This window comes from Psittacula echo (assembly GCF_963264785.1).
Source record: "Psittacula echo genome assembly, chromosome: 2".
NCBI lineage: Eukaryota > Metazoa > Chordata > Aves > Psittaciformes > Psittacidae > Psittacula > Psittacula echo.
In genome coordinates, this window is record NC_137737.1 from 157,357,768 (window position 1) to 157,371,196 (window position 13,429).

Below are 13,429 nucleotides of genomic sequence, written 5' to 3' on the forward strand. Positions count from 1 at the left end.
CTACAATATACTTCCTGTCAGTTTTCCTCATGTTAAATGTCTCTTTCCTGGCTTTAGAGAGATGAAGTGTGGGCATCTTACTCAGGGAGTAGTGACCTGTATATTTGGAACACCAAAGACTTCTCAAGTCCACCTCAAAAGATGCATCTTCAGGATTGCTCTGAGATCACTTGTATGATAAGAGTTAAAAATCAGGTAAGAGACATTTGGACTGGTTTAGCTGTTGTGGGATTCATTACTAAAGACCAGGTTGGACGGGGCTTGGAGCAACCTGCTCTAGTGGAAGGTGTCCTGCCCGTGGCAGGGTTTTGGAACTGGATGAGCTTTAAGGTCCCTTCCAACCCAAACCATTCTGTGATTCTATGATGCTTAAGAACTTTGTTTCTTTTCTCTTCCACTTACTCCTCACTCTGCTCCACTTAACTAACCCTGAAGTCCAACTCACAGATACAAAAGGAACAAGTGGACAATATTGTGTGATCCGTCTTCTGAGCCTGAGGGTTCATCTTTCAGTTTGGCAGTCTCAGTTGTCCAAGGGGGAGCCTGAAGCCTGTGGTACTAGGAGCACCCATGCTCCTCTTCTACACAGCATTGCAGTTACAGAGAATGAGCTTGCAGCCTGGTAAAGAGTAAAAGCCTTGGTGGGGTTGTCTGCTACAGGCTTGGTTTGAAGTGCTTGAAGTGCACCTCTGCCTCAGGTTTCTTATTTGAACTTGCTAGTGCCACAGTTTCCTGTAGCAACAGGTACCAGAAGTTCACTGCCAGCCATGTACAGAGAAGTACTTTAACTGAAGCTGGACTCCTACTGGTTTCCCTCACTTCTCTATTGTGGGATGTGTTAAACAATGGTTCTACTTTTGCTTCTCTGCCCTTCTGTGATTTTGTAGACCTCACTGTGATTCTCCTTAGCTGCCTTCCCTCCAGCCTATGGAATCTTGGTGTTTCTATCTCTGCTCATATCATAGCTATTCCTTTCTTGATGGCTTTAGTTACTCTTCCCTGGGTTTCCTCTGCTCTTGCAACACCCAGCACTCGAGGTACAGGCACGTTGTGGGCCATACAGTGGGAAAGTGACACCTTCTGCCTTATTCTCTCCACTGGATGTGTGGAACCAGAGGCAAAATGAGTCACCAAGGCAAAATTGGGCAGGAATATGACAGACGTGGACATCACCATGTACATAGGAAATTCCCAGTGTTCCCTTTTCCAGCCCTCACTGTATCAATGTGGCACACAAAACTCCTCTACTGTGTCCTAGACTGAAAAGTACAGCAGTACAACTGATTGTGGTCTGATTTCTGTTTCTCCTCCAGATATGGGTTGGCAGCAATGCAAGGCTGCAGGGCAAAAGCAAAGGGAAGATCTATGTGGTCAGTGCTGAGAAGAAGACTGTGGAGAAGGAGCTGGTTGGGCACGCGGACACGGTGAGGGCCCTGTGCTCAGCAGAGGACAGATACGTCCTCAGTGGCTCTGGAAGGGAAGAAGGGAAGATTGCCATTTGGAAAGCTGAGTAGTTCAGCTATCCCAATTCCATCTGCCTGTCTGGAAGAAGGGAAGACCTCAGGCTGTGTTGACTCCAGCATTTTGCATGTATTTCAAGCCACTGTCAGTGTTATTCTGTATTTATTGAGTTGGTTTAGTCCCTACGTTGCTTAGGGAATGGCAATAGAATCTCTCCTCACACCCTGTGCTGCTCCTGCACATTGGATAAAGAAAGGGAAATGTGAAAAGAGGGATGTTTGGCTTTAAACTTGGCCTGTGGTGCTGGGAAGGGTAGGGGTTAGAGGCCAGACTGAAGCTGGCTCAGTAATTCCACTGGAGCTCTTGCTGGGCAGTGCATGGGATGCCTAAAAACTGGGATTCAATACTCCCGTTACAGCCTGGGATAGCTGGAAATGGTCACTGAAAAGAGAAAAACCAGGTGTGTTTGCTGGATTTATGGAGTTACTGTAAATACTGAGCATCCTGAACCAGCAGCTGGATGTAGCTGGGAAGTGTCCATTACCCCTGTGTGCATGTGCATGGTGATGTATTTGAGATGTAGACACTGACAGGCTCTCCCTGACAGCACTGCAAGCTCCCTGCTGCTGAAACAAGACCCTGGGATGCTCCTAATGCTGTTTTACCTTTTAAACTTGATTTTCCTTTAAAAACAGCCCACAGCACTTGGCATTTGTAACAGTTTGTGCAACTGAGCTTTAGGGATGTTTCATCTGAAGCACTTATTTATTTCATTTCCATATGTATTATATATTATACTTGCTTTTGGAAGCAACCAAGAAACCTCTCCCTTCAGCTTCTGTCATCAGAGGAACTGCTTCTACTTTGTGTAGAACCCACAGAGTCCTCACATTACTCCTTAGTTATGAAAACGAGCATCATCCCATTGCAGCCTTGAGGATTCTGAGCAGCATTCCCGAACCACTTCCTGCTGTACATTGTTTTCTCCATTCATGACCATTACTTACAAGTAAACCAATGCAGAGGAGTTGTATGTGTATTATCAGTGCTGAGTGAAGTGAGATACAATATTTAAGATACTGTAAATAGAAGGAACAAATGGGCCACTCCTGTTAGCAGAGATGGACCAGTGCAGGCCCAATACAAGTGTAAACTACTGGAACTACTGTGTAAAGTCTTAACTCTTCCAATGTGCTGATGAAAGGTTTTATCGTATGATGATAACTGAAGTTTTACATCTTTAGTTGTTTTATTGTCAATGTAAGAACATTAAACACTATATTGACTCTGTCTTCTCTGCACTCTGTTCCTTTTCCTGTGTAGCTCAATACACGATCCAGGAATGATGATTTTTAGCACTAATCCCATCCTCTGTGTGTGCTGTGGAGAGCAGTTGCCTCTTTCCTTTCTCTCTACACATTCTCCTTTCTAAAGCCAGCTTCTGCTGGTGATGTGTCCTCCTTTGAGCCCTCATCTGTGGCTTCCAGGTTCCTGATTTCCTCCCCTGGCTGCTGGTGGTGACACTGAATTATTCATTGATTCATAAGGCAGAAGCTCTTCCCTGTGAGGGTGCTGAGGCGCTGGCACAGGGTGCCCAGAGAAGCTGTGGCTGCCCCATCCCTGGCAGTGTTCAAGGCCAGGTTGGACACAGGGGCTTGGAGCAAGCTGCTCCAGTGGAAGGGGTCCCTGCCCGTGGCAGGGGTTGGAGCTGGATGAGCTTTAAGGTCCCTTCAACCCAACCTGTTCTATGAGTCTGTCATTCATTGAGTGTTGCCTCATGTATAAAACGCTGCTTTCTTTAGCACCAGCTGTTGAACCCCAGGGTACAGAACTTCAACCACATCAGACCAGACCTTGAGATATGAACATCCCCCAACACTAACCCATCCCTGGGGCAGGAGGACCAGCAGTTCCAACCCAGCTGGTGGCAGGAGCACAGTGGCACATGGGTTTGTCCGTCCTGGAGCGACGAGGAGCCTCAGGTACGTGCTCACACCATTTCAGCTTTGCTTCAGCTTAGAGCTGGGGAGGCAAACCTGCAGGAACAGCGCAGTGGGGTTCGGGTCAGTTTCCAGTTCCACCCTGATGATGGGAAGGTGCAGGGGAAGGGATGCACGGATTCCCTGCGGTCCTCATTGCTCCTCTGCTCCAAGGCCTCTGAGGGCTGATCCTGCTGATCCTTGTGATTCCATGTTCTCATCTCTCTGTTGTTTCACCCTGGGGTGAGCTCTTTGAGACCATTCTGGCTGTGCCCATGCAGTGCTTTGCATGAGGCTGTGCTGGCCCATAGGAAGGTCTCCTGCAGCTCAGGACGCTGGAAACTGGCACTTGATGGATGGGGTAAACCTATTGAGGCCTTTTGTTACGAAGCAGCTTGTTGGGGGTCAAACCAGGCTGCAGTGGGGAAGGTTTAGGCTCTGAAGGTTTGCGCTCGCAGCCCAGAAAGCAACCGTATCCTGGGCTGCATCAAGAGGAGCGTGACCAGCAGGTCGAAGGAGGTGATCCTGCCCCTCTACTCTGCTCTCGGGAGACCTCACTTGGAGCATTGTGTGCAGTTCTGGTGTCCTCAACATAAAAAGGACATGGAACTGTTGGAACAAGTCCAGAGGAGGCCACGAGGATTATCAGGGACTGGAGCACCTCCCGTATGGAGACAGGCTGAGAAAGTTGGGGCTGTTCAGCCTGGAGAAGAGAAGGCTGCGTGGAGACCTCAGAGCAGCTTCCAGTATCTGAAGGGGGGCTATAAGGATGCTGGGGATGGACTCTTCATCAGGGACTGTAGTGACAGGACAAGGGGTAACGGGTTCAAACTGAAACAGGGGAAGTTTAGATTGGATCTAAGGAAGAAATTCTTTACTGTGAGGGTGGTGAGGCACTGGAATGGGTTGCCCAGGGAAGCTGTGAATGCTCCATCCCTGGCGGTGTTCAAGGCCAGGTTGGACAGAGCCTTGGGTGCCATGGTTCAGTGTGAGGTGTCCCTGCCCATGGCAGGGGGGTTGGAACTGGATGATCTTAAGGTCCTTTCCAACCCAAACCATTCTGTGATTCTGTCCGAGGTTGTCTCTCTCAGAACGTGTTTGCAGGTTACACGTGAACAGGACACAGGTTTACAACTATGTAGGAATTGATTGAATTCATTGCTCAACCAGAGCCCCTGCAGCCAGTGGGGAGCTCTCTATGTGTAAGGGAGGGTTTGTGTTGTGTGACGCTCCCAGTGGTGATGAGAAGGTTGAGAGTCTCTGGGTAAGGATGAAGGGGAAGGTGAATAAAGCTGATGCTGTTGTGGGAGTTTACTGAGCCAGGGGAGCCTCACCTGGAGCCCTGTGTGCGCAGTTGTCACCTCAATAGCAGCAGGACTTCAGCCTATAAAGGGGTGTCCAGAGGAGGGTGACAGAGAAAGGCCTCGAGGGCAAAGACTTGTGAGGTCCCTTGGTTTGCCTTGGAGAAGGCTGCGGGGTGACCCCATCGCTGTCTACACCTTCCTCAAGGGGGGCAGTGGAGGGAGGTGCTGATCTCTGGTGAGCAGGGATGGGACACAGGAAATGGGATGAAGCTGGAAGAGGAACATCAGGAAAAGCTTCTTCATGGAGGGGGTCGACCGCTGGACGTGGTCAGAGCACCGAGTCAGAGGTCAGGGAGCATCTGGTTGATGCTCTGTTGTATGGTTCAGTTTGAGGCAGCCCTGTGAGGAGCCCGGGATTTGGGCTCCATGGTCCTTATGGGTCCCTTCCCCTTGGAGCTGTTCTGTGCTTCAGGCCAGGGGATGGCAGCGTTTGTGTGATGCTAGGAATGACCCGGCTGCAGGCAGGAGCTGCTCAGGAAGCGAGGCTGTGCCAGGGCCATGCAGGGAGGTAGGAAACAGCCCCTTCCTCCGCCTCCACCCGGCCCCCATGGGCTGCTGTGGGTGTACTCCCAGGCCAAGGCCCCTTCTCCACCAGCACAGAGTGAATCTGCCTTCTGCTGTCAGCTCTTCAGAGGGGATGAAGCAAACCCCATCCTCACCCCTCCATGAAGCACTTCCCTCTGTTGCTGTTTCTGCATCGGTTTCCAGCTGTGTGGCATTGATGTGGGTCCCAGCTGTTGCTTGGGGGCAGAGGACAGAGCAGGATGTGACCCATGGACTGCCCCCATGTCTGCCTTCTCCCTCCATGGTGCTTTACCCCAGTGCCTCAGCACAGGTCCCCTTTGTGCCACCCTGGGTGCCAGGACAAACCAGTGCCACTTGGCACCACTGCAGCTGCCAGGGCCAGAAGAGGAGCCAAACGCTGCCCTTGGCCCCAGGATTTGGCCCCTGTCCTGCTGCACCGTCACCGTGTCCCTCCGGGGCTGGCTCCCTGCCCTGTGGCTGCTCCCTACCCCTTTTTGGGGTGTGAAGAGCTGCCCAGTGCATGGGACCCCAGCTCGATGGTGTTTGCGCTGTCAGCATCATTCAGGTGGTGGACAAGGGACGGACATGGATGAAAGCCCGCGCAGGCACATCCATGCCCCCAGTGAGCTCTGGGGTCCTGCATGTGCTGTGCAGCCAGGCTGGAGCTGCTGGGGAGTGGCTGCTGACCCCAATGTGCTGACCCCAATGGGCTGTGACAGCCCTCAGTGCTGAGGGCTGGTGGTGTCCATGGGGACCAACATGCCCAAGGTGCCCTCAGGATGGGAGCGATGCCCCCGTGGCTGCTGTAGACCCTGAGGGATGCGGGGACTGCCCCATCGCTGGCAGTGTTCAAGGCCAGGTTGGACACAGGGGCTTGGAGCAACCTGCTGTAGTGGAAGGGGTCCCTGCCCAACTGGATGAGCTTTAAGGTCCCTTCCAACCTAAACCTTGCACTTGACTTGTGCCAGGAGAACACAGGGATGTCAGCACCATCTCTGTCCCTTAACTCCCTGCGTCGTTCCACCCAAACCCCACTGCAGGGTTTGTGAACCTCACCTCCAGCACAGGGCCAGGAGCCAGCAGCTCTTACTGAAACGTTTATTAAGGTCGAACATCCAGAACAAGGGAGCGAACACAATGCGTGTGTGGAGCAGAACGGTTCTACATCGATTCCTCCTCTCTACGCAGACATGAATAAACCAAGTCGAGAGTATACAAAAAAACCCGAAGAACAGAAAGTGCAGAACACAATAACCCAGTTCTCATGCAACAAATCGCCTTCCTTTCTTCACTTCCAAACAGAAAATAAGCTCAACAGTGTCGAAAGCAACATCACCCACACATTGATGCCCTCCACGCACTCAAACATTCATCTGTGACATTACTTTGCTTTATCCCTTTTTCCTCGGAAAACAACAGTATGTGTTTAACACATGCTTATAAACATTGCTAAACTCAGCAAGAGCTAGTATAGTGCCCCAACTTAATAAGTTGATAAAACAGTAGTTGTCATATGGCCAGTTCTCAAAGGAACTAAATATTCTCTTCTTTTTTTTATCTTTTTTTTAAGCCTTTTTTAGTTCATTTCCCCGCTATGAGATGCCTAAAATGCAGCTTGCTATGAACAGGAGGCATTTCAAAGGAGCTGGTCACTGGGCTACCCAAAGGCTTTGGTGTCCGTGGTACAGCAGAAGCAAGGATCAATCAGATGTGGAGCTGCCGACTGGTTGAGTAAGAAGTCTTGGGTTTTTGGAGCTATTTAGGGCAATTTGGGTACCACTGAGGACTGAGCAGGTGCAGAGGAAATCAAGGTGATGCCTCGTTGGGCTGAACCATCCCAGTGGATGCTGAAGTCTAGAGTTCAGCCTAATTTAAGTAACAAATGCATCAGAGCATGGCAAATGGGGCCATGCCCTGGGCTTTGCTCAAGTTGTAGCAGTCACAAGGGCATCAGAAGCCTTTTCACTGTAGCAGATGCTCTTTGATGGGGGATGTTATTTGTCCCTCTGGGTACCACTCGAGGTCCGTTGTGCTCCCTGGGCTGAGGGAAGGTGATGTTGAACCTGTGAGAGCCGCAGGGGTGAGGAACCAAAGAACTGGTTCCGTAGGACATGGTCTCAATTTAACTTACAGGGAAACCTGAACACCCCACGAGCAGATCCCATCATGAAAAGGCAACTGAGCCTTTTTGTTGTCATCTAACACCATCTCCTAAGTGTCCAAGCTCCAGCTGAGGTTCTGCAGCTCATCCCAATGGCTCCTTCTGGCTGCAACACGAGAAACAGAGACCTTTGGGTAGCGCCACAAAATGACCAGTTTGGACTTTACAAACGTTCAGCTTTGTCGTTTAAGGAAGAACAAAAGAGGCAGAGGAGGCTCTGGCCCCATAAAGACTCTGCAAAGAAAAACACAATTTGGTTATTTCTCCTACACAGTCATCACTAACGTTTTCCTGTGCAACATTTGGTGTTCGTTACATTTATTTGGCCTTTTACAAAGGAAACAAGGACAAACCAGCTGCAAAGAAACTCTTCCACAAATAAGACAGTCCAGGTGCTGAAGCTGCTACATGTGCTTGGATACCATGCAGGAGTTGAGTTGCTTAGATAGGATATGTATTTAGAGCTGAGCTCGTCTCGCATCGGAATGGGATGAGGGAAACCTGGAGGAACTCAGTTGAGAACATGGTGAGGACAGTGATGAGCACACGAGCACTGAAGGTATTTTGGCCAGAGCAGTGTGTATGTAAAGGTACCTACACACAGATACACACGCACCTTAAAACCCCAACCCTCAGTGGTTGAACTGCAGCTCATTGCAGGGACGGAGCAGTGCAGTGGCAGCAACCTGGTTACATCATTGAGACCATGAGTGACCACCAGGAATGAATGAATCCTGAGCCCTGAATTCCCCTCCTGCCCAGGAACACCCTGTGTTCCTCCCCACCTTACTCATAAATGGGACCTCAACCTACATGGCCACAACATCCCACTGCTGTAACGGTGGATGCTGGAGGAGGACCCAGCTCATCACCAGTTGATGATGGATGGATGCATCTAATGATGGAACTGAGGTTTTAATGAGGTACCTGGCACTAATCACTGTTTCTGCTGCTGTCGTTCCACGTGCTGAGGGGTTCAGATCAGATGGGAGAGGAACGAGGAAGTCTCAGCCCTCACTTCCATGCTTCTGTGGAAAACCTCACACAACATCATCACAGGGTTTGTGTTCCAGCATCAGCACTGGTTACAAACCCCAGAGGCTGAATTTGCAGCTACCTCCTTCCCAGCCCACCACACTGGGAATATCGTAGTCCATAAAGGCTCCAAGTGAAAAGGGAAAGGACAGGGTGTGTTTCAAGAAGCACGAACCTCCATTGGATTTACTGCCTTCCTCCCTTCTGATGACAAACAACCCGCATCCTTCCATAAATGCTCACTCCAGCACTAGCAAATGACCAGATCCATGTTATTAAAAGGCTATTCAGGTAATAAATCTCTTTGAAAGCCACCTAACCAGCAGGAAGAGAAACATTCCTAAGAAATTATTGCTCTGGAGCCTGAAATTGCCATCCACAACCAGCACAGATCCCACTGGACTCCAGCAATAACCTACCAGTGCAAATCCATGGTATGCCTTGCTGAGGGGTTGAAGTTTGAGCTTCCCTGCTCTCCTGTGAAGTGTCTACCTCTGATGTGCAGCTTAGTGCTCCCAGCACTTGAGAATCTGAGCACGTCTGAGGCTGTGCATCACCAGCACTGCAGCAGAATGTGTTAAAGCTGTTTCCAGCACAGAGCAACACAGAATGAAACCACCAAACCTTGGGCCTACTGCAGTGAAGGGATGCAGCACATAGGATCAATGTGATTCTACAGTAATACACACTAAAAGTGATGCCTATTGTCACCAGGAATAAATAAAAGCCACTTCAAATCTCTCTTCCCACAACTTCTGCAACAAACAGACAAAATCCTACTTTATGCCTTTTGATCATGACCAAAAAATGAATGATTTTGCTATCAAAAAACAAGGTAAGGGACACAGGAAGAACTAAATCATGGCCCATTCTACCTGAGAAGTGCTGGGGTTAGGAAGAGAACTCAAATTCAAGCAGAGCACTGCTGTGGAGGCTCTCTGGAGGCTTCCCTGGCAAGCACAGTGCAGGCAGTGTGGTGGTTCCATGGCCACAGGACAGGAGGAGACACTTTGACTCCTTCTTCTGGCAATACAAATGCTTCAGCAGGTTTACAATGAATAATGATTCCCTTCAGCCTTACAGGGGGGTGAAGCAGAGCTTCCTGCTCCACGGCAGCGTGTACATCCATGTGTTCTGCCACAAACAGCAATTAAACTGCCTCAGAAACAACCCTAAACATGGATTTTAACATCCACTTCTTAGCCATGAGGCAATGTCAAATGCTGGCTGGGGCAAAGCTGGCCCTGCCTCTGATTGAGAACCTCTGGATTGGAAACATCCTTCCCCTGGCTGAGACAGCTGAATAAACGTGTGTGAGCTCACCCCCAAAGGGCTTCACCTTCCCTCTGCTGGGTATGGAATGAGAGGGAGCTTCAGCTTCCCCTCTGCAGCTCAACCTTGGTCAGCTCGATGGTGCTGGGAAAGAAATCTTGGCTGAGGAAGGTGCCATGTGGAGTAAATGGTGATTTAAAACCACGCTGCTCCATGAAACTCACTGGGGAAAAGGGTAAGGCTGGCACTGGTCAGAAGATGCAGAGATTTAAACTGTAGAAGAACCAGAAACAGAGGTTAAAATAGGAAGGATTTGACAGTGCTCACTGCAACAAAATCTTCAAGGAGCTTAAAATATAAAGTATTAAAGCCACTTTAAGATGTCTAAGTGTGTGTTTTACACTAATGCCAGTTATAGGGTGAAACACAACCTGTTCTACATGAACATCACCAGGATATATATTAAATGCAACTGAGATGATCAAGTTCATGGCAGAAGTTCAGTTCAAGTGTTTCTCACAACTGATTTCTTCCAGATCTCATGTTCTTCAGTAGTATCACTCCCCTGTCCGAACACAGGTCACAGTATGTGTTCTACAGAGAAAACAGGCACCTTAAAGACAAAAAAGACTTCCTCAAGACACTTGGAAAACCAAACAACCCCTAAATCCTGTGGCATTATGTGTACTTCAGTGCTGGGTGACTGCACCAGCCTCAGCCAACATTGTCCCCTGTGATAGAACAGGATATCAGCACTGAAAGCCTTCAGCTAAGAAAGCCACGGATGCTACCAGGCATCCATGTCAATGGATGTTGGCCAAGACTGAGCTCTAACTTCAACCACACCAAACCACACGGCTCTTCAATCCACTGACAATTCAAGTAATCTGTTAAAACTGCTTTTCTGTGTGAAACAGATATTCTTCCATTGGATGACTCTATTGCAGCATCACCTACACATGCCTTTTGAAGCAGTGCAGTATGAGAAGTCTGAGGCAGCAGAAACCTTACGAGCTGTGATTTGTCTGTTTAGCACACGGATTAAGTGCAGCCCATGGGACCATGTGGGAATGAGTAAAAACAGCATCACAAACACTGCTCAGAAGACAACAAATGGAAGTTTGGTTTCTGAAGTCGCTTTAGATGGTTGCTGGATCACTGAGCTGTGGGTGCCCATGGACTGGGGCATGCTGCTGGGGATCCAAGAGCTACTTTGAACCAGATTTGCGCAACTCTTTCAAGCTCTTCATAGAACAAAGTCTTTGCACTGCAGCTATGTCCTGAATCAAGGAAGGGGACGTGGAGGTTGCGCTGATGACACTGGGACAGCAGCTCTGAAGAGCCTACGATTCCTCCAACACAAGGATGGGAACAGCAACACATGGATTGAATTTTAAGGCATAAAAGCCGTTTCTTACACAGATTTTGATACACCCAGACTGTGCCATAATGTGACGGAGGTAGGCCTTGGGTTTACCTTGTACTGACACCGTGCCTTTACCTTGGCTGCTGCGCTCCCAGCCAGGAGGTTAAAGAATCAAAGTGCAATTAAGCAATGACTTCCTTTCCCTATGAAAGAGAATCCACATGCCCTCTCCCATGAAACTGACCCCAGAGATGTCCTTTCTCTGTGGCAGCTTCCTCCAGAGATGATCAGGTTTAAATGCCAAGTTCACCAGCGCACAAACCCCAGCTAAACATTGTCACAGCATATTCCAATGACATTCATAATATGCAGCACTTGTGATAAGAACCTGTGAGTGCTGATCACCTCTCCCCACTGCTGCTCCTTCCATCTACAGCTGACATCAAGCACTCCGCATCACCTTCTTTTGACAAGCAGCAGACCTGGGAGCTGTTGTTAACAGTGTGACTACAGGATTCACAGCAGTTTCTTAGAAACTGCAGTAATTGCTTTTGTTTTGCTTGAAAATAACAGCAAAGAAACCCATTCTTTGTCATTGCACTAATAAACCCCATGAAGTCTAAAATGAACATTAAACAACTGTTGCTGTCAGACCGATACTATCATGCTCATGGAAAGAAATGGATCGAGATGTCAAAGCATTTTGATTGAGCTGTTACAAGAGCGAAACCTGAAATGGTCAGACAAAAAAAGGTAGCAAGAGACTAAGTTGAGAGAGCTTCCATTTTCAGTTAAAAACAGCTGAAAACTTCATTTTTTCTAACAGCTAACTGTATACACTGTGAGTCTCATGCAGGTTAATAAAACTTACTCGAAATCTAAATGTATCCTTAATAAAAAAGTGTTCAGAGATGACGTTTCTAAGCTGGAGAGAAAGCAATCGGTGCCACAGCTACGGCTTCAAACCTAGGTGAAGGACTACAGGATTTCATTTACATGTTTGCACAAAACTGCCTTTTCGTTTTCAGCTACAAGTAGTGAAGATCCGAATTTGTTCTCCTGGAAAAGAAAAACCCGACCCCAAGTCCTCGATCCTGCACCTGGAATTCACCCTGGAATGTGGTGAAGGAGCAGCGGTGGCCTCACACGGCTGATTCGCCCTCCAGCCCTGCTGCAGACTCTCCTTTGCGTGTGAGCTTCAGCACGGGCGGCTTCTCGGTGCTCGTGCCGTTGGCCTCGGTTGGCTTTGGAGGATCAAGTCCCTTCTGCTCTTCCTTTGGCTCCTCGTTGACCTCAGGGTAAATCACCAAGAAGGTGGCTGTCAAAAACCCCAGGAAGGATCCCACCGAAGCCACCACGGGAATGACCTTGACGGTGCCCACCGCGTCCACCACGCCACCGAGCGCGGAGGCCACGAGGATCTGGGAGATGTAAACCTGACAGGACAGAATGGCGCAGTCTATGCCGAAGCCGCGCTTGGAGTTCCCGGGGCTGTGGTGGATGTACTGGAAGGAGACAAGAAACATGTTTAGGAGGGGAAACAATGGATGAGATTAAACCAAGTATCTAAACACTACAGTCCTCCTCAAGTGGTCACCTTTGTGCCACCCTTGTGCAATATCCAGAGCAACAGCCTCATAATCTGCTTACCATTGGTCTTCTCACCTTGCACCAAGAGGCAGATATTTACTGGGGCACTACTAGCATGAATTGGCTTCAAGATTAGGTTTTGTAAAAAGAATTTACATTAAAGAGTTGGTAGAAACTGTTTTTGTGATTCTAAAAAGGAATCCCCACCCAAATGCAGAAACACGTTAAAACAAATGCTCCTCCTGGAATCTGCAATCCAAATGCAACAGTGCTAAAGAGTGGAAAATAAATGTGTTCTTGTTTCCAGCAGAATCAGTTTGTCTTCTGTCTCCCCAAACTTATAGCTGCACTTCCAGATTCACCTCAGTATCTAAGACTGTGAAAAACCTGAGTGATGCTAACATAACACATCAGAAACAGTTGTAACATCTAGGTATACAATACATACTCCAGTAGCTATTTAATCTCTCTTCATCTATCATATGCACCCAAACCTTGTTATACCTCAGCACAGGGCTCAGCAATCATGACCCCACTGAGCCAACTTGATGCTAATAGCACCTGATTTAAGTAGCAGCCCTCCTTTGGTTGAAGGTGATTCTACCCCCTCTACTCTTGTGAGACCCTTCTGAAGCACATAAGAAGGACATGGAGCTGGTGGAGCAAGTCCAGAGGA

The 13,429-nt window shown here is 48.7% G+C and overlaps 2 protein-coding genes across 4 annotated transcripts in view; one reads left to right on the forward strand and one right to left on the reverse strand.

The window, feature by feature from the left end:
- Window positions 1–1,514, forward strand: part of DENND3 (DENN domain containing 3) — a gene marked incomplete at both ends in the record, with an annotated part of 37,479 nt that extends 35,965 nt beyond the window's left edge. The window contains 2 exons of the mRNA XM_080611514.1: window positions 58–195; window positions 1,314–1,514. Coding sequence (XP_080467640.1) covers window positions 58–195; window positions 1,314–1,514 — 339 coding nt within the window. The remainder of the gene's footprint in view (window positions 1–57; window positions 196–1,313) is intronic.
- A 4,899-nt stretch (window positions 1,515–6,413) lies between these two features.
- Window positions 6,414–13,429, reverse strand: part of SLC45A4 (solute carrier family 45 member 4) — a 67,475-nt gene continuing 60,459 nt past the window's right edge. For 2 of the 3 annotated variants that reach the window (XM_080611062.1, XM_080611060.1), the window contains exon 8: window positions 6,414–12,668. In XM_080611062.1, the coding sequence (XP_080467188.1) occupies window positions 12,306–12,668 (363 nt within the window). In that variant the 3' untranslated portion in view covers window positions 6,414–12,305. The remainder of the gene's footprint in view (window positions 12,669–13,429) is intronic. The other variant, XM_080611061.1, reaches the window with a different exon arrangement.